The sequence below is a fragment of the Gymnodraco acuticeps genome, unplaced genomic scaffold (genome assembly GCF_902827175.1).
Source record: "Gymnodraco acuticeps unplaced genomic scaffold, fGymAcu1.1, whole genome shotgun sequence".
Classification (NCBI taxonomy): Eukaryota; Metazoa; Chordata; class Actinopteri; order Perciformes; family Bathydraconidae; genus Gymnodraco; species Gymnodraco acuticeps.
Genome location: NW_022990595.1, coordinates 568,218 through 588,590, shown reverse-complemented (window position 1 = coordinate 588,590; position 20,373 = coordinate 568,218). Strand labels below are relative to the sequence as shown.

Sequence of the window (20,373 nt, the reverse complement as noted above, 5' to 3'; positions counted from 1 at the left end):
GGCAGGGTGTGGGGGTAGAAACACACTCTGTGCCTTCTGCAGCTTCTGGTTACCTCTGTGTTTGGGGTAATGCTGCTTTTGTTCCATCGACCTCAATGTCAAGTGAAGGACACATATTTTTACCAAGCAGAGAAAAGAGCACATTACAACTTGTTTAGCCTTTAAGATGATTCCGAGAAAAACTAGCCATGAGAGGCCGACTTATTTTCAAAGAACTTAAACAAAGGAAAAACCTTGTACTAGAATAAACAATTAAGGCCTGAGGACTTTCTAAGGTCAATATGCTAGCAAATGCCTATCGCTCGCAGATAGATAGATAGATAGATAGATAGATAGATAGATAGATAGATAGATAGATAGATAGATAGATAGATAGATAGATAGATAGATAGATAGAAAGATAGAAAGATAGATAGATAGATAGATAGATAGATAGATAGATAGATAGATAGATAGATACTGTCGTTGTTCAATGTAAACAGGAATTCCAGGGATTTATTGTTTTCTGGGAAGACACAAATCAGACGCCATCAAACTGACCACACATGGCTTTATGGACACACAATATGTGTTTGTTGCCAATTCAGGGAGAGGAGGAAGAAGGTGAGTATCTTGTTTGTTTAAATAAACAACATGTCAGTATGTGTGGTGAGAGCGGAAAGGAATGCAAGCATTTATTTAAGTGGAGGTGAAAAAGACAGTGGCTGATATTTGAAAAGTAAATGGTAAAAGTTTAATTCTCATGAGTGTTATAATTATAATTGTGCATCATTGCTGCTTTTTTTAAATGTGTGTTGCATTGCAGCAAAACAAGAAGCCAATCACAGCCCAACCTGAAAAAGCCAAGAACACTTTCTCTTGAAGCTTGCTTGGTGTTTTGGCTACAACAGGGAGAGGGGGAGACTCAGTTAATTAAAGCTGAGAGCTGTGATCTTGTTCCTGCCTTTGACATGGGGAGGGCATTTCAATTATGTTTTTAAAAAGTTCCCTGCAGTAAACCAAGCCCAAGATAAATGCATGTTGCCACTCAGTATCACAACAAACCAAAAACCAAATTGTTCATGCTTTCCTTCTCAATCCTTATCACTTGACCACTCTCACTGTTTAGATATTATTATTTGGAAAGTGTCAAAGTGTTTATAAATGTATCTGAAGAAGAATGCATGCAGTGCTACAATCCTGATATAATAGCAGGAATATAATAGTCACAGCAACCTACTTTGTGACTTCAGAGTGGCATTTTCCTCTCATAGGTTTATTTCTCAAAAGGTTATTTGATATTTAGGTGACTCTTTAAAACTGAAGCAGAAGGAAAAGCGCAGCAGGGGAGTGGATCAATGTGTTGGTTACATTTATATCCAAATCATGTGTGTGTTTATGCAGACAGATGGAAGACACCATTGTTGTGGATGATACATTGAATCATTTCACTTGTTGAAACAAACAATAGCAATGCAAGGTGATATGCCTTGTTTCGAGTTATCACATCCTCTAAACACTTATATTGAAAATGACAGCACCTATGGCAGATGTTTTATAAGCCAGATTTCACTGGCTAAAAGATTAAAACACACTTAATTTAACCGACGTTTGTTTCTATCATATGGCTTAAGAAAACCTGCAGCTTATACATAATATTGTCTGTGGTGGTTGTTGTGTGTGTCCTGTGTGTTTGTGACTCATGGAGACATTGAAGACTAAACTTGGACTTTGCCCTGAGGTTCTCCTCTGATGCCAGCAACTGTCTTCTTTAATCTAGACACAAGGCAACTGAGCCAAATACCTCTCCTGTGCTGTTAAGATGTGTGTGCGTGTGCGTGTGTGTGTGTGTGTGTGTGTGTGTGTGTGTGTGTGTGGTGTGTGTGTGTGTGTGTGTGTGTGTGTGTGTGTGTGTGTGTGTGTGTGTGTGTGTGTGTGTGTGTGTGTGTGTGTGTGTGTGTGTGTGTGTGTGTGTGTGTGTGTGTGTGTGTGTGTGTGTGTGTGTGCTGACAGATGACTAACACATTAAGAGCTCCTTCAAAACACAATTAAGGCTCGACGGACAATATTAATGTGGTGCTCACTGTAGCTGACGTTTTGTTTTCTTATTAATTTGCAGACTAGTGTGTGTTTGTCAGATAGAGCACACACCACATCATTTCATGTACATTTTTGGTAACTGATACAAACCTTGTGCTCCGAATGCCAAGCTGACACTTTTAATCTCCTTTCATACACTCGAAAACAAAATACACAAGGCAAAGTCCATGAAAAGAAAAATATCAAACCTCTGATTTCATGCCTTTCGCCAATTTCTCCATGGCACAAAGTGAGGTGTTTGCATTGCTTGTTTTGTCTGACTCAATAAATATAGAAGATTAAGAAAATCTGCAAACTGTCAAATTTAAGAATCAGGAGCCACTATTTATGCCCTAATAACCCTTAAATCAGTGATCAAAGATTGCCAATACATGTTGAATCTCTGCAGCTCCGTTCCCCCTGGATCATTTAGGGACTAAACAAAATGATCAGCAGGTTTGTCCCATTTTCAACAGTATAAAGCATGACGTATGTGTTCGTTCCTCAAGACAATACTGTTGCTGTAACTGTGTTGTGATTAATTAATTAACTTAAGTCTCCTCCATTAAAATGATGGTCCTTCCTGGCCTGATTAAGTTGAACCCTGATGTATTAATTAAAATGGTCATCAAGATAATAGACCATCAGCGTGTGGACATCATAACAAAGTTGCAAGTGAATCCAGATCCCATAGCAGACAAACAATAATCTGATTGTGTTTTCTCCGAATGATCTAATAAAGGAAAATGCTATGAGCAAATGGAGCCATTGCTGAGGACAGGAAGATCTGTAGGATAGCATGATGGAAATACCGGAGATCGGATGTTTGTTGTTCGTTGCAGCCAGTGGCGGTTCTACAGTAGACCAATTTGACTGGGGGGGGCCAGGCTGGGGCCAGTTATTTTCTGAGGGGGGCACAATAAATGCAGGACGAAAAAGACAACGACAGTATGAAGTAATTGCGCATACACCTAAGAAAAAAATGCAATACAGTTATTGGTATTTGTTTCATTACACATTATTATATGCTTACATTTGTGTGCTGTTTGGGTCTGTGGGACCCGTTTTCAGTGTTTACTAAAAGAAAATGTATGCAATTTAATTATTTGAACCTGCTTTATTTGGGGGTGGACCTCAAATCCTCTAGGGGGGTCCGGGGGCATGCAGCCCCGGGAAGATTTTTTGTTGAAGTTAAATGCATCAATCTGGTGCACTTTGAGCACAAAATGAATTTATGGATACAGCTCTCAACACTCATGAAAGAGAGCTGTATACTTTCAATAATCAACAAATCTTTAGAATATGATCACAACCAATAACAAATCATTCAACTAGTTTATTCTTATTTTATGTTACCTATAGTTAGCATTCTTTCTTTTTATTTATGCATATTTTACTAATCACTCCCCTTTCAAACTGTTTTTTACTGTCCTAAAGTACACATTGGAATGATTTATTTATTTGTTACAACACATTAAATAGTTAAAGGTGTGCTCTCTCTAGCTCTCTCTCTCTCTCTCTGTCTCGCTCGCTCACAGAGGCTGTGTGCTCCTCCGTGGCGATGACGGCTTGCGTTAAAACATATTTGTAAAGTGGGGGCTATTGAGGGCTTGCGAGATACCGGTAGCTCGTGATCGAAGTGTTGGAGACCCCTGCTCTATTGGGTCCGACTAGAATGACAAATATCGTTACTTCCGCCTATTCCGTCAGCCAAGAAATCATTTAATCATAAACTCTTTTTTTTTAGGGGGGCCACAGGGGGGTCCAAAGTCAGTGTTAGGGGGGCACTGTCCCCCCCCCCTTAGAACCGCCCCTGGTTGCAGCAAAGCTCTTCTTCCTAATCGTAACTGTAGGATAGGTATTCATGTTAGTATCATTGATGATGCCAATAATGTCTGTATTAATTATATCATATTGCAATGAAGTGATATCTCCCCATCATGCATTCCAAGAAAAAATATGATTTTGTTAAAGTTTTGTCTACCCTTATTTAATTCCAGTGGACACAATAACTTGATTTAAAAGGTTTGACCAGAAGTGTGTTGTGTAGTAGTTGAAACACCTTTTGAATCATGAGTGTTCATTGACCTCCAGTGGTCATTGTTAGAAACTGCAATAATAAAGCATTGGTTTAAAAAGGATATATCATACTCATGTGACTACAGTGACAGGTTTGCATGCTTTAATGTTCCAAAAGAAAATGGTCTCATACTGCCTGCTGCAGCACCTCTTTTCACCCTCTGTCTGGAACCAGAGCCCAGTATGCTCTGATTGGTTAGCGCGCATGCTACGTTGTAATTGGTCAACCGCTTAGAGATGTCCCACCCCTTAGCCTATCACGTATCATGTGTTGGAGCGCTAGCCAATAGAAATGTGAGTGTTACGTATAGTGATATCACTATGTTACAGAAGTAAACAAAGGAGTCCAATGTAGACAGGGGGGGGGGGGGGGGGGTGCTCTGGGGTTTTAACCTTTGCAGACATACCCAAAAACCTACACTTCCGGTAAGGGAAACTCCCAAAAAGCATAATATGGCCCCTTTAACATTAGTTTCTATGTATTATATTACCAAAAATGTATGAACAGCAATAGTTCAGCAGATTTTTAAGTCAACATTACAAATAATAGTAACAAAAGTATTGTAATAACTACAAGAATACAAAACGGATACAAAAAGTTGCAATATAAGATAAGATAATGTTGGCCCTTTAGCTTTGAGAATCCATCCAAACTATGAGCTACAGTCATGTAACTACTGTATAGATTCATTGTGTTTATTATTATTTTAATGTTGTGAGGAGATTTTTTTTATTTATAGCATATATAAATGAAAATGAATAGTGTTTTGTAGTTAAGTAGTGGTAATATTGCCTTTAAAATGTTGATTATATAGTAGACTAAACAAATAATCAAAACAGAAATTGGTTTACTTACTAAGGATTCATATCATATGTCTACTCTTTAATGGTGACCACAAATATGCATTTACTTTAAGCCTTGGTTGAAGATCTGTGATTCGCTTTGGGTTAGTCATTTGGGGCATTTCTTCCCATGGGGTTTAAGGGGTTATAGATTAAATTAACAATTTAGCCAAGAACCTGGTCTAAATTATGAATGGAAAACTACAGTCAGTCATCTTGTGGTTTGCATGGTCTTATTGAATTATATGTTAATAAAAACACATGTTGAATCTTGTTTATTGAGCTGAGAAGATGTATATTTTATGTATATTTCTTAAACCCAATGCAGCATGCAGACAGTGCTTTATATGTACTTTACAACCCACCACCTAGGGGCAGTATTGTATAACTCTGAATCCTCTCACTGTGCTCCGAATATTTCACTTTCCTGAGAGACAAACAGGTAGCCTGGCCAGAGGGAGGTGGTGCTATTGCGCACACGGGCGCTCAACCTGCGCAAACTACAGCATAACTGCATGCATATTCTCCGATCAGTTGTTATGGATAAATGTGGAGGGAGAGGTGAGGCCCTGCTGATCATTTCGACTCCAACACGTCTGCAGTCACATCAATGATGCTCTCCTGGAGGCTCTGAAGTCTGTGCGCGCTGCAGCGGATCAGTTTTGGAGTCGCCAGCAGTGCGCCTCAGCTGGACACAGGACACACGATCTGGAGGACTGGCTTCATCGTTTTATTGAAGTTTGATGCCTGTTTTGTTGGTATTTTTATCCATGGGATTTCTTCTTGTGAAGTGCATTTGGAGCTGCTTGTATTGAGTGTTTTTATTACATGGAAAGCGTGCGTATCGTGCAGATATGTTTTCGCTCCGTGGAAGTTAGCCCTGCAACAGCTCTCCTAAACTATTCTCTTTGCATCTTATTTATAATACTTTAACTAAAAACTGCAGGAGGTTTTAAAAACGTCAGTGAAAAAATGGCCAGTGAGCGGAAACCACGGCTTTGTGTCATGGCAAAATCGGAGGACGGGTATGGATTTCACTTGCATGGCGAGAAAGGGAAGAGCGGACAGTACATCCGCAAAGTGGAGGCTGGGTCCCCCGCAGAAGCGACCGGTCTGCGCGCGGGGGACCGGGGTGGTGTCGGTGAATGGGGTGAACGTGGAGAAAGAGACACATCACCAGGCAAGTAGATGTGCATTCATACGATATATGTGGTTTTACCTCATGTTACAGGAGGAATGTTACTCCACACACCGGTTTTGCATGCATTACCCTCCTCCTATTGTGATACATAACTTTTCTTTTAGCTTCTAATTAGACCTGACAGTTTTCTTTACTAGAAACATGTGACTAACCTGCACCATCTCTTTGTCTGTCAAAGGACATAGAGCTGAGAGACTGTTTTCGCAACGGCTGTCAGAAAGAGACAGCAGCCTCAGATAATCATTTTCCCAGGCTCACAGAGGAACATTAGGTTTATCTGTAACCTTGTTACAACAGAGATAACAACAAACTGTTGACTGTTTGAAGCTCTCAGAACATTTCTGCATCCCTGGTGCTTTAAATGTAGGCTTTGCACAAATAATTGCAAAGTTGCTTGTTTTGTCATCTAATGATGTTTGCCCACATTTAAGGGTTGGAGAGCCCAGTCTGTATCTCCATCAATGACACGAAGGATTGATTCAGAGCAAATGTTTGCACTAAATTAATCAGACGGTCTTTTCTTAAATATCAAGACAAAGATAAAGTACAAAATATTGGCAAAATCATCAAATTGTTGGCTTTTTTCCTGAAATATTACGATTAGTTGCCATAGTGTCTGATATTTTGGTCAATGTTTACATATTTCTATCACCCCTGTGACAGGCACTGTACACCCACATGTCTGAGAACAGTGTGAATGTGTTAAATCATTTAGAAAGATGTCTTTGCGCTGACTGGATGCCTCTAACGGAGCTGGTTAACCAAATATTATTTGATGCGATTGGGTTATTTTCCTATAGCTGCAGTCTGTAGTGTTTGACTGCTGCCAAGCTGTGGAGTTAATCCTTCTATTAAGAAACAAAATGAGCAGTGAACAACCGTCCTCTCCCGTCCCTCAGGTGGTACAGCGGATCAAAGCGGTGGAAAGTGAGACCAGGTTGCTGGTGGTGGACCAAGAGACACATGAAAGTCTGCGCAGCCTCCGCCTCACACCCACAGAAGAGATGGCCATCGTCAGGGTTTCACCTCCGTCCTCCTCCTCTCCCCCAGCCTCCCCCTCACCACCCCCATCCTCGGTCCCATCCTCCCCAAGCAAGAAGCGGGAGAACGGCTCGGTGTCCAAGCAGCCGGTCACTCCGAGCAGCCAGGTGCAGAAGCCCACCAGGAGGTCGCCTTCCAAGGCTGCGAAGAAGGTAAGCTGGCCTGACAGGAGAGAACAGTAAAAACAGTCTAATTTAGTTATCTTTTATACTTGTGTTACTCTTTTAATGGTGTGTGGTTTCTAAGGGGGGACATACTGTACAGGTGGAGTATTGATCAATAGTTTTAATATGTATAGGTCTCCCTTTTTCCAAATATGTAGGCCCTATCTTGTTATTCCGTATATATACTGCCTGCAAACCTCCTGGTTGGTCGCAAGAAACCAAAGGATGTTTTCCGGCTCAAACTTGTATCTGTCAGAACAGAATATGACCAGTTTAGTGCTGCAGCTAACAATCCTTTTATAACAGATAGTTTCTGTATGTTATTTTCATGATTATTTGATCAAACAACTGTGAAGTGCCTAACAATAGTTATTTATGAAAAAAGCCCATCACAACTTCCCTAAGCCCCAGTTGACGTACTGTATTTAAATGAATTGCTTTGTCTGATCCTCAGTCCAAAACCCCAGGACAAAGGAAATCGGCAGCATTTTACATTTACAGTTCTTCAACTAGTGATTTTAACAGTTTGGAAAATATACTGATTAGCTTTCTTGCAGAGAGTTGGATAAGAAGATCAACAGCACACTTACAGTATGTGTGCAGTGAATTCGAAGATATCAACAGACGATTAGCTTAGCTTAGCATAGGGGACTGGAAATGGAGGGAAACAGCTTGACGGGCTCTGGCAAACAAAGTAACAAAATCAGCCTATGAGCATCTATAATGCTAGATTTTTTTTTAAAGATCTACAACCGAGCAAAACTTACTGTTTAGCCATTTTCAGTCTTGATTTAAGCTAACGCTGCTGCCTGTAACTGCACACTTATCTTCTCATGTAACGCTTAGCAGAAAAAGAGCAAGAGTATTCCCCAAATTCTCTAACTATTTTCTTATTATGTGAGCTTTTTTTTTGTTAACATCAAGTCAATTATATTCTATGTGTAGAGAACATAAGGCCTTGTCATTCAGCCTAAAACACAAGTCTTTTTCAGACACTCAAACAAAGCATTCTTGGAGTATGTCAACCTCCAAACACAAGAGTTAAAAATACTGAACCCATCAGCGAACAGATTGCAGATAAGTGAGTCATCCCATAACAGAATCTCCTCACCCCGGACTTGTTCTCTTGCTGCTTTGCCAGTTTCAGATTTGATTAGTATATGTTATGCAAGTTCCCATCTTGTTCTGCAGCCTTCCTTGCATGTTTAGGGTATGTCTGATAATGAATGTGTGTGTCCTGAGGGAGGAACATGGCAGCTGAATTCGCTCCAGATGTTGAGTTAGGTCACAGAGGGCAAGGAAAGGTCAGAGGGGGTGACCCTTCAGAAGTTAAGAATCTGGAAACGGACAACGCAGTGGCTCTGAAGAACGGGAAATGCACAGAAATAGTTAAAGATTTATGAATCAAGAAAGATGTTTGGGAGATGTTCTAAAAGCCTTTTGTTTTAGATTAGAAAGATCAGATTTAGATTAGACAAAAAAAGCACTTCACAAGTCTCACAACATAAAATGAATTGAGGCTCGAGTGAAACCATTGCTACATTTCCAGTTCATCATTATGACCTCTCTTCTTTTCTAATGTTACATTGTTTTGTTTTGGCATTTCATTTTGTATCGAGGTAATCCAAATATAAAGAGAAGTAATGAGGTTACATTAGTTTTAAAGTGTGATTCTAAGATTAGGGTTTTTAACCCTCTTAACCCTGTAGATATTGATAATATTGTGAAATGATATTCAAGCAGGAATTTTACTTTACAGGACATTCACATCTTCCTGTGTTTGTTTTCATAACTCCTTGTCACAGTTGTTTGGATATTTCTCAATAGTCATTTGATACACTTTTTTTTTCTAAATCAGATTCACTGTTTGGTTATTCCATGTTAAATTGGAAAACAGGATGTGTTTCCGTTCGCTCTGTCTCTCCTGGAACACAAAGATCTGATGGGCTTTGGTTTCACATGGCCTCTATCAGCGGGATGAGGCCGCTCCACTTCTGCTTTCTGCATTTACACAAACATGTGTTTTCACTTAGGCTTACCCCATATGTGAGCAGCACTCACTACTTCTACAAATGCACTGCAGCGACAGGGCCAATCAGTTAAATCTTAAATGTATGTGTGTGTGTGTGTGTGTGTGTGTGTGTGTGTGTGTGTGTGTGTGTGTGTGTGTGTGTGTGTGTGTGTGTGTGTGTGTGTGTGTGTGTGTGTGTGTGTGTGTGTGTGTGTGTGTGTGTGTGTGTGTGTGTGTGTGTGTGTGTGTGTGTGTGACCTATGGCAAGAAATCCCAGTGCCTGGTGGGTTCGGATTGGCCTGGCTGAGTCTCAGGGAAATGCTTAGAGGTCTTTTGTTCCTCTCTTTTTTTTGTATGACTTATGAAAGGATGGAAAAAAGTTTGGCAGATTAAGCCAAAAAGCATCAGCGCATATAAAATGTAGAAGCTGCTATTGGGACATTTTTAACTTGTACTTTGATGACCATAAGCAACCTCCTGTTGAGACTGGCACATTGAAACCTGCCTCTGTTTCTCAATTGTTACCTTGATAGTGTGGAAAATGTAAGATGTTTCCATTTCCCTGGTTCCACAACAGATATGCAGACTCAGTATTGACACTGCATGCTAATATAACATATTTCGACTTGTTTGTCATTTGTCCATGTGGCAGTCAAGGATCTTTGGCAATCAGTGCCGTGTAATTACAACCACGAAAGCAGAGGGGAAAACAGACTGATCAGCATGGAAACATTAATCACCAAGTGAACAATCGTATCTAAAAAGATGAAAGATGAATCGCTTCTCCTAATTCTTTGACTCTGTCACAGCTGTAAAAGTCAGTTTGTTTCAGCGAGACTGCTGAGATCAACACATTTCTTCTCATAAGTTTTATTTTCAAAGAAAGGCAGGAGAGAAAGAATGAGGGAGGGATGGAGAGCAGACAGCTTTTGGACAGAGGGAACCCAAGTAAGAGGAGCCAAGGCAATAACAACCTTGAAGATTTGTTGGAGGGACTTTTCAGGATGTGGGCCCCCCTCAGTGGGGCAGGGGAGTGGGGAAAGTAGAAGGTTTTGAGGTAGTGGAGTCACACAGTGAGGGGGAGACTTGGTGAAGAGGTTTGATAGAAGCTGGCAGAATACATGGTTACAGCAGAAACATGGGTAGACATGGGGTGCGTTTCACTTCTCTTATTTTTCCTTTCCTCGCTCCTCGGTCTCGGTATCACCGGAAGTTGATTTGTCTGTGCCATCTTGAGTATCGTCCCAGTGGCCTTATTTTTGCCGGAAGATCGAGGAGCGATAACGGAGGAGCGATAATCGAGGAACCACCATCGGACCATCCTCCGTTGAAATCCTCATACACTCGCCCCGCCCCCTTACTGTGTATCGCTCACTGATTTGATGATGCAGCGCATGCACTGATCTGGTTGCTGTCAGACGATCAGCTGTGCGGCGTCATCACAAACGGACATCGCTTCACGTGACGCTCCGGAGGAAACGACGTCCCATTGCTCTTAAAACTCATTTCCCGGGCTGCTTCTCAGGACGATTAAATGAAATCCTTGCTTCCCTCACTTGCGTCGTTTCCCTGCGTTTAGTCCCTCCCACCAGGGAAGCATGGAGGGACGCAAGGAAACCACGAGAAGCAGGGAAATGAGTTTTAAGAGCAATGGGACGTCCTTTCCTCCGGAGTGTCACGTGAAGCGACGTCCGTTTGTGATGACGCTGCACAGCTGTTCGTCTGGCAGCAGCCAGCTCTGTACCCGTTATTTCCACACACCCCCGCCTCTGTTAGTGCACATTTACTGACATAAAAATTAGTATCATCTGTTGTAGATCCAAATACATGAAATAAAATAAGAAGTCATTCTCAAAAAAGATAAACGCCATTCTTAAAATGTATAAACGAAAAAAGCGATCATGAAAATGTTTCCAATAAATGAATAAAAAAATGTTTGACCACTTTGTTGTTCAGATATATCACATATTTGTAACTAAATGATACATGAATTGAAACAAAACACAGTATAAACTGAGGAGTGACTCCCGTGAGGTTCATGTATTTTCTTCACTCCGCTGAGAAACTGCTCTCATGTCAAGAAGCATCAGATCAGTGCATGCACTGCCTCGTCCAATCAGTGAGCGATACACAGTAAGGGGGCGGGGTGAGTATCTGAGGATTTCATCGGAGGATGGTCTGGTGGTTCCTCGGTTATCGCTCCTCCATGATCGCTCCTCGCTCCTCGATCCTCGATCCTCGGTCCTCCGGCAGAAATAAGAGCCATGGGACGGTACTCAAGATGGTGCAGGCAAATCAACTTCCGGTGAGACCGAGGACCGAGGAGCGAGGAAATGAAAATAGTCGACCTGAGGAGCAGCCCCTGCTTCTCGTGGTTTCCTTGTGTCTCTCCATGCTTCCCTGGTGGGAGGGACTAGTCGCAGGTAAACGACGCAAGTGAGGGACGCAAGGATTCCATTTAACCAAAGTGAAACGCACCCCTGGTCCTTTCTGGACCTGTAATCACTTTGTCCATTCATTTTCCTGTTACGGGCTTTGTGAGTGTGCATGTTCCCTCGGTTAAATTACACTGCCTTTCTTCAGTTTTATGGCCAATCCGTGTCATGTGCGAATAAATACTATGCAATGGGTGTCTTTCACAGAACCTTAAAGTGTATCACTGTTAAGCATATTGAGACTGAAAACCCATATCAAATATGTTGGCTCGATAAAACAGAAAAAAAACTTTAAAGACATATAGTGGTTACCAGTTACAAATACCTTGGTATCTGGCTTGATGATTGTCTCTCTTTTAAACTTCATATCAATAACCTGCTTAAAAAACTAAGGGTTAGGCTAGGGTTCTTTTTCAGAAACAAGTCCTGTTTCTCGCTTGAGGCCAGGAAAAGGCTAGTCACTGTCACCTTTTTACCTGTGCTGGAGACTATGGTGATTTGTTGTACATGAATGCACCTGCCAATTACCTGAGCAAATTGGATGCTGCGTATCACAGTGCTCTGAGATTTGTCACAAATTGTAAAGCGCTTACACATCACTGTACACTGTATACCAAGGCAGGTTTACCATCACTCTCAGTACGGAGGCTCAGTCACTGGTACACTTTTATTTATAAAGCTATGTTGGGCAAACTCCCGTATTACATCTGTTCTCTGGTAAAGCAGAAAGTTGCAAGCAGCTATTGTCTGAGATCGCAGGATGTGGTCTTGTTAGATGTACCAAGGGTAAGGACTGTTTTAGGTAAGACAGCTTTTATGTGCGCAGCTCCACTTGCTTGGAACAGCCTACAGTCCAAATTGAATTTGAGCAATTTTATTTCTCTGAATGTTTTTAAGGCACGTCTGCACGAGATGCTTTCTGACACTATGGGTGTTTGTAAGTGTTGGTAAATATGATGTCCTCTATTGTTTGTTTTTATGTTTCATGTGGAACTAAATTGATGCAGGTCTCCCTTGTAAAAGAGATCCGTGATCTCAAGGGACCTATCTGTCTAAATAAAGGTTTGAAATGAAATGAAATGAAAATATTATCTGGTTCTCGATCCATTTCTCTGTGACAAAATTAGAGAAAATAGTTTGAAACTGAAAAAAAGCTCAGACACGTTTGCTGTCGCTTTCTAACAATTTTCTTTTCACTTTCTTGACAATCAACAAGACATTTAGCAGGAACTAAGATTGATGCTAGAGTCAGAAAGGATGAGACGTCTCAAAGACAAAAACATTACGACTTGGTTTAAGACGTATCATTTTACCCTAACTCACCTGAGGTGCTCTTTCTCTGTGCAGACGTGGGTATGTCATTAAAGCTCAAGATGAAGTGTCAGGTGTCACTTTCTCACCAGAACCTTTTATTATTTTATAACAAACACAAGCACAGAAAATTATCGGTTACTTTTATGGTTGATAATCAATTCAAAGTTCTCAGATGTGGATATTTGCAGTTTTTCTTGGGCTCACATAATAATAATAAAGTGGTATTAAAACATAATATAATGAATATCTTTGGACTCTGGGTCAGAGAAAAAGGTGACATTTGATCACTGTTGATTCTATATTGTGATAGGCATGTTTTGCCTTTGTGTTATGCCGTGCACAAAGACAAATAGATAGACATATTCCTTTCCACAAATCCATGACAGACATGTTCCTGGCAGGACAGTTTCTGTATTATGGGGGAGATATTGTTTTTCACCTCTCCCTGGCCTGCACTTTCCCTCTCTGTTGGTGGTGAGGCCTCCACCACATGCACAAACACACTGTGGATTGCTGTTGTTCTTTCCAGCCCTGCTGCACTCCTGGTCAGTTTAACACCACGCTTGATAGGAAGTACATGGAAAGTCGTTGCTACGGTAACAGTCAGCATTTGAATTTGTGCCTGGAAAGATAGAAAAAAAAATAATAATAATAAAGTACCGACAGGTTTTGTGAGAAAAAAGAGGGACAACAAGAAAAAGGAAAAATGGTTTTGCAGAAAAGAGCATTAGCGTGTGCAGGCAGTGTCTTGGTTTCTCTCTGATATGTCTATTATGACTTTGACCTTTTAAAATGGTTATTTGCTTTGTAACATAATATGATGGTTTGGCTCAGTCAGAAACATATCAGTAGTCCAGATGACATGTGAACAGCACTTTGTGTTGTAATAAACTTCACTACATCATGTGTAGGATTTGCAGAGGCCTGCAAGAGATCATCTGCTCCCTATAGAGAACATTAAACAGACACACACACACACATCTGTTAAAACACTAAGAGTGAAAGGAGGGGTGTGTGTTCGTAGAGGTGCTCTTTGTGTGCGCAAAACTGTCTTTGCTCTGTAAAGAATGAAACACTGCTTTCTATGAAGATTCACAACGTGTTTTATTAAGTGTGAGTGCATTGTGAAGTTTATGAGCATTTGTTCATTTGTAACTTTGGGAAGACACATGTGTGTCACAGGTGGTGAAACCTTAACAAACTCCATGTAAACACCAGCAGAGACTAAACAAGTCAGACACGAAGACGGAGTAAACAAGAGAGGCCAAACCATTTTCTGAAAATGCTACAGACAACTTCTAAATACTTAAACATGTGCATATTTGTGGTGCTGGCGTAAAAGAGATCTGCGTGAGAAAACCATGAACAGAGAGCACTGTTTTTAAGGGTCAGGGCTTAAAGTCACAGGGTCAGAATTGAATAAACACAAATAGTAACTCTGTTGGATCTGTTGGGGGAACATAAACAGAAATTGGGGGGAAAAGAAACAAAAGAGAGGTCTTTGATGACAAAACAAGGTTCTCCACATTGTTCTTTAGAAAAAGTTATTTGCTCCATCTCTTTGCAGATGTTGAATGTCATCATGACAGGAAATATTGTTCTCACTTCTTATCACTGGGATCTTTTCTTTTTTTGTCCCTGGCATGAAAAACATGATCATCTCAGGGTATTAGTTTATCTAAATGCAAAATTGAAGATTGAAGAAGATTCAACTTATTGTCATTACGTAGTACAGGTACTATGTAACAAAACGGTTTCTCTGCATTTGACACATCCTAGTGTTAAGAGCAGTGGGCTGCCATTATGTACAGCGCCCGGGGAGCAGTGTAGGGAACGGTGCCTTGCTCAGGGACACGTCGGTAGCACTTGGTCTTTCCGGGACTTGAACTGGTGACCTTCCAGTTGCCAAGCCAAGTCCCTATGGACTTCGCCACCACCTTTACGAGAAGATGAGAAGATTGCCGAGGTCACGCTCTCTGACATCTCCTCCTTGCCCCCTACACAGACTCAATTTCTGAATTTGATCGGGATAATTGGGAAAAGATGCTGAACTATTCAACACTTCTGTCTGTGTGATCATCTGTTCACGATTTATGCCTGCTACCCAGACATGATTTGAAGAGCATAAGACAAACGTGAGGTTGTTTCTTGTTGCTTCGACAAAACGTTTGAGGTTATGTACAGTATAATACAAGGGCTGAAGTGGAGCAATACAGCTGACGTTGGAGCATATAAAAAATCCTCTCCCCAATCTTCCTTTTTGGCAAAGATAATGTATTTTATTTATCTAACCTTATTTAACCTGGCATATCAACTATCAAAACATTCCTATTCAGCTTGGATACCAGACAAAATATGAAGATATATACATTTAGCTTTACATTGGTAAGAGTGAGTTAGTGTAAAATACTCTTTAGTAACATCTGGAACTGGTGTTTCACCCCCCCTCCTGCGAATACCAACTGTGTTACATCAAGATGCAGGGGTCCAGATTATGTGTGTGTGTGTGTGTGTGTGTGTGTGTGTGTGTGTGTGTGTGTGTGTGTGTGTGTGTGTGTGTGTGTGTGTGTGTGTGTGTGTGTGTGTGTGTGTGTGTGTGTGTGTGTGTGTGTGTGTGTGTGTGTGTGTGTGTGTGTGTGTGTGTGTGTGTGTGTGTGTGTGTGTGTGTGTGGGTTGGGTTTAAAAAAAAAGAAGGGTGAACCAAATTCCCGGAGTAAGAACATGGCCTGTAGGAAGTGGAAGGGTCACTAGTGGGGGGGGGTGTCTGGAGAATTGAGGAAGAGAAATGGAGACATTATTAAGGTGGGTAATATAAGAGAGACATGAACAACTGAATGTATTGTACCAGGTGTGTGTGTGTGTGTGTGTGTGTGTGTGTGTGTGTGTGTGTGTGTGTGTGTGTGTGTGTGTGTGTGTGTGTGTGTGTGTGTGTGTGTGTGTGTGTGTGTGTGTGTGTGTGTGTGTGTGTGTGTGTGTGTGTGTGTGTGTGTGTGTGTGTGTGGCCTAGCATTACTATACTTGTGGGGACCTAAATCTGTTTACACAGTCACGTGTGGGGACTCACCTCCCTTATGGGGACAAATTGGAGGTCCTCATGAGGGGAATCATTAATTTTAGGGTGAAGACTTGGTTAGGTTTAGGATTAGGGTTAGGTTTAGGTTAAGGGTTAGGCATGTGTTGGTTATGGTTAAGGTTAGGATAAGTCTCCAGGAAATGCATGTAAGTCAATGTAATGTCCCCTGAAGTTATGTATACATTGTGTGTGTGTGTGTGTGTGTGTGTGTGTGTGTGTGTGTGTGTGTGTGTGTGTGTGTGTGTGTGTGTGTGTGTGTGTGTGTGTGTGTGTGTGTGTGTGTGTGTGTGTGTGTGTGTGTGTGTGTGTGTGTGTGTGTGTGTGTGTGTGTGTGTGTGTGTGTGTGTGTGTGTGTACACAGCTGTGTCTCTATTTAATATCTCCCCATGCACAGCTGATAATATCAAACATTGCCCTTGTTAACCTAGAAGACGTCAACCTTACTGTCTCTGCAGGCTCAGTTTAACAGCAGAAATAATGATTTAACTACAGGAAATGCCAATTGTCCTGGATTAGGTTGCTGTGATAATATAATTATAAATAAAATAATAAAGAACGCTTTCATCTCCATGATCTCAAGTTTCTATCTGGCAAAGCGTAGAAATGACACTGCTCTACAAAATGTGTAAATATATTTTTTGGTAGGGATGAAGGTTTGGGTTCAGCCAGATTTTAATACAATTAAACTTTTATTTGATACAACAGACCACAACATCTAAATCTGTTTTGTCAGAGACATTGCTCTAGTGATTACTGACCTCCTAAACTGTGGAGTATCTCAGGGCTCTATGCTCGGTCCCCATCTATTTTATCTATATGCTTGGTTGTTAAATATGTTATCGTAAAAATATATTTTCATAGCTATGCCGATGACTTTATTTATCTGTATTATCAGGACCAACAAGCAGACTGAAAAAAATCTATTAATATCAGAACCTGGAATTATAATGAAGTTGGTAAAAACTTTTTTTATAAAATGTTTAAAATCTGATTGTTTACCTAATAATAATTGACAGTTAACTTGGCTGAGTAGCAAAGCCCACTCGCATTTAAGTTATACAGAATGTATATTATGATAACAATTGCTTTTAGTTTCAGTTGATAAAAAGTTATATTTTTTATTTGTATTACTTTGAAATGCATTCCATTGTCTAGCTCCAGCATATATTTGTGATCTTGTGTCAGTTTTTAATAAAGATATTCATTATTTGCTAGTGTATTATTATAGTTGTCACCCAAACCATGACTATACAGATTATGAAGCTGTTACATTTCTTGACTGAACTTCACCTATCCACAAATGAACTGTAGCAATTAAAACCCTTGACCCAAATCTTCAGCATTATTTATAGATTGCACTACTTTTATATAGACCTTACTGGGTCAGAATATGTGAAAAACAGGCCTGCCATCTCCTGCCCTCTTTAGATCTTCTGGGACTGATCTTTAAAATCCCTTCTTTAAGTCATTAATGCTTGTATTTTGTCCGTTACTAGAGCTTTCTATCCAAAGAAATACCAAATAGTGACATGCGCCCCGAGTTGTTCGATGTGGGAATACCAGTGGAGAGAAGGTCGGCTGTGGCCAGGCCAAAGATTGATTAATGTGCTGCCCACACAGCAGCCTCACCAGCAATTGGAGAGAAAGAGAAAACAAACCTTCTGTTGTCGATAGAGATGTCTTTGAAAGCAGTAAAGAGAGCACTTAATATGTTGCTAACATTATGGGTTCATGATTTGCACACCTATTCAAGACTTTAGCCTTTGTAACAACTGCGCCATTTTATAGCTGTTCTTCTCACTCCTGACCGGTTACTCGTGTTTTGGTCCCTTCACATGTTCAGTTTGCATCTGCTCTCTCTCTGCTGCTCTCACAGCTGTGAGCCAGCATACGTTCCCACACAATCGATCCCTGCAGTGTGCACACACTGTCTGTGGGAGTCAAAGATGTGATGGGAGGCTTTGTATCCGTATGTATCAATTGGGAATTCTATTGATACTTGAGTAACACTTGACAAACAGGGGGGAGGTATAGTTTATGGGTGTGTGACATTAGCGTGGGTTAAAGTACAAGATGTGCACCAGGTGGGAATCCCCTCTAATTGATTCCTTTTTTCGAAAGTCTACATGTAAAGTATATCTTTCTGCTGTCTTTTGCTGATAAACACACACATATAGAGCTACGGAATGTTCAGCCTGATGTAATGTACAACAGCTCCCCTACAGAGCATGTTTGTGTCTACATGATGTCATATATAGTGCCTCTTCACAGCTTTTGGACCCAGAGGCTTATACATAAACATAGGAGTAGTGTAATGTGTGTCTAGAAAGTGGGTGAAGATAAGGAACTTTAAACAAAATCATAAACTTAACTGTAATTGGTCTAAAATATTGCAAATAGATAATTATCACATATCCATCACCCTTCAAGGTGGCATCTTCAAATTATAGCCTTACTTTTAGTTTTCGTTTTTTGTTAAAAAACTGTCTCCATCTGCCTCTTGCCCGTCTCTTTCACTTTAAGTCCTAACCAAGTGATAGGGCTATCTGCCACACACTGATAACAGGGGTGTGGACATACAAACAGACACATATTACTGTACATCAACAACATCAACTGCTGTCTTGTAGGGGTGTGGACATACAAACAGACACATATTACTGTACATCAACAACATCAACTGCTGTCTTGTTACACGTAAAAAAAAACAGAGGTAGATGGAAACCGGGTTCCTACAGCTAAGGGGAAGTTAGATTTAAAAAATGTTTTGAAGAGGTATTCAGTAAATATAGATGTTACAATTTGTATTTATGGAGTAACAGACAAAAAAAAATCTTACTTCAAATGTCTTAGCATTTTAGGACTTTTGTAAGATTGATTTAAGACATTTCAATCCTAATCAAGGCCTTGTTTTTAGATTAATCCATTCATTTTTAAGACTTTTTTTAAAGGATCTGCAGTGGAAAGTGTAAACGAACTATATCTTAAAATAACTGAATAATTGATTCTAAGAAGCAGAAATGTTACTCCGTCATCTGTGACACACACACATACACTAGCCAGCAGCCCACATAATATAAATTGACATTAAGATGCAAATAGACAGAAGTTTTGTATTCTGCAGCCACTTCACTATGGGAATGTGTTGTAATGTGCGGTACTCAAAGATAAGATTAGACAATGGTTAAAGAATGTAGTTCGAAAGAAGATAAGAAAGTATTCTGAGGAGGATCAATGTAAATGAGATGACATTAAGGAAGAATGTAGCGTATGAAATTAATGCAGGGACAGATGGAGAAAATATATGAGGTGGGTTTAAACCACCTGTTGTTTTGTTGTCTTTCACCTCTCTTTCTGTCTGTCTGTCTGTCTGTCTGTCTGTCTGTCTGTCTGTCTGTCTGTCTGTCTGTCTGTCTGTCTGTCTGTCTGTCTGTCTGTCTGTCTGTCTGTATAGTTTCACTAACCTCCTCATGTTATACTCCGTGAGAATGAAACGCTAAAGGATATGTCGAGACTCATTGTACAATATGCTGATAGAGTGGAAGAGCCAGCTTTCAAAGCCGATTTGTGATGTGTACATGAACATGAAGCAGGACTGATATTTGTCCAGATTAATGCTTTGATCCTTTTCCTACTGCAGTGCCCTAAGATAATAAATATAGCATTAAGCAGGTCCCATTCAATTCAATCAACCCTATACAGCAGGATTTTATGGAAACCAAAGCCACACTTCCTCTCACAAAGAGGCTGTATGTGTGTACACTTGTTGTTGTTATTGTTGTTGTTGTTGTTGACAAAGTACTCATGGTATGGAACTGCCTTTGACGACTCTCTCTCTGTTTGATCGCCACATTGGAGACTTCTGAACCCTCAGGGGTCTTATAAGCCTTGACATTTTGTACGATATACATTATTGTTGGCATTTACAAGGCAATTGTTATAGACATTTCTACAGCATGAAGTAACACCTTGGAGGGAGTTATTATCTGTTCACTATCAAAGCTCTTGTTCTGTGCTAATTATTTGTACAATTATTGAGCTGACGGCCAATAAATCCACCATGATCTCATCAGTGCTCAGTGACAGCTCAGCCTGCAGCTATGACACCCTTCACAATATGTTTGCACTCTCAGGAGTTTTGCAGCTTCAGCCCT

At 40.5% G+C, this 20,373-nt stretch overlaps 1 protein-coding gene across 1 annotated transcript in view; it reads left to right on the top strand.

Annotated features, from left to right (window-relative positions):
• Positions 1–5,419: 5,419 nt before the first annotated feature.
• LOC117554419 (Na(+)/H(+) exchange regulatory cofactor NHE-RF2) overlaps positions 5,420–20,373 on the top strand; it is a 35,248-nt gene continuing 20,294 nt past the window's right edge. The window contains 3 exon segments of the mRNA XM_034228869.1: positions 5,420–6,111; positions 6,113–6,160; positions 7,081–7,374. Coding sequence (XP_034084760.1) covers positions 5,953–6,111; positions 6,113–6,160; positions 7,081–7,374 — 501 coding nt within the window. The 5' untranslated portion in view covers positions 5,420–5,952.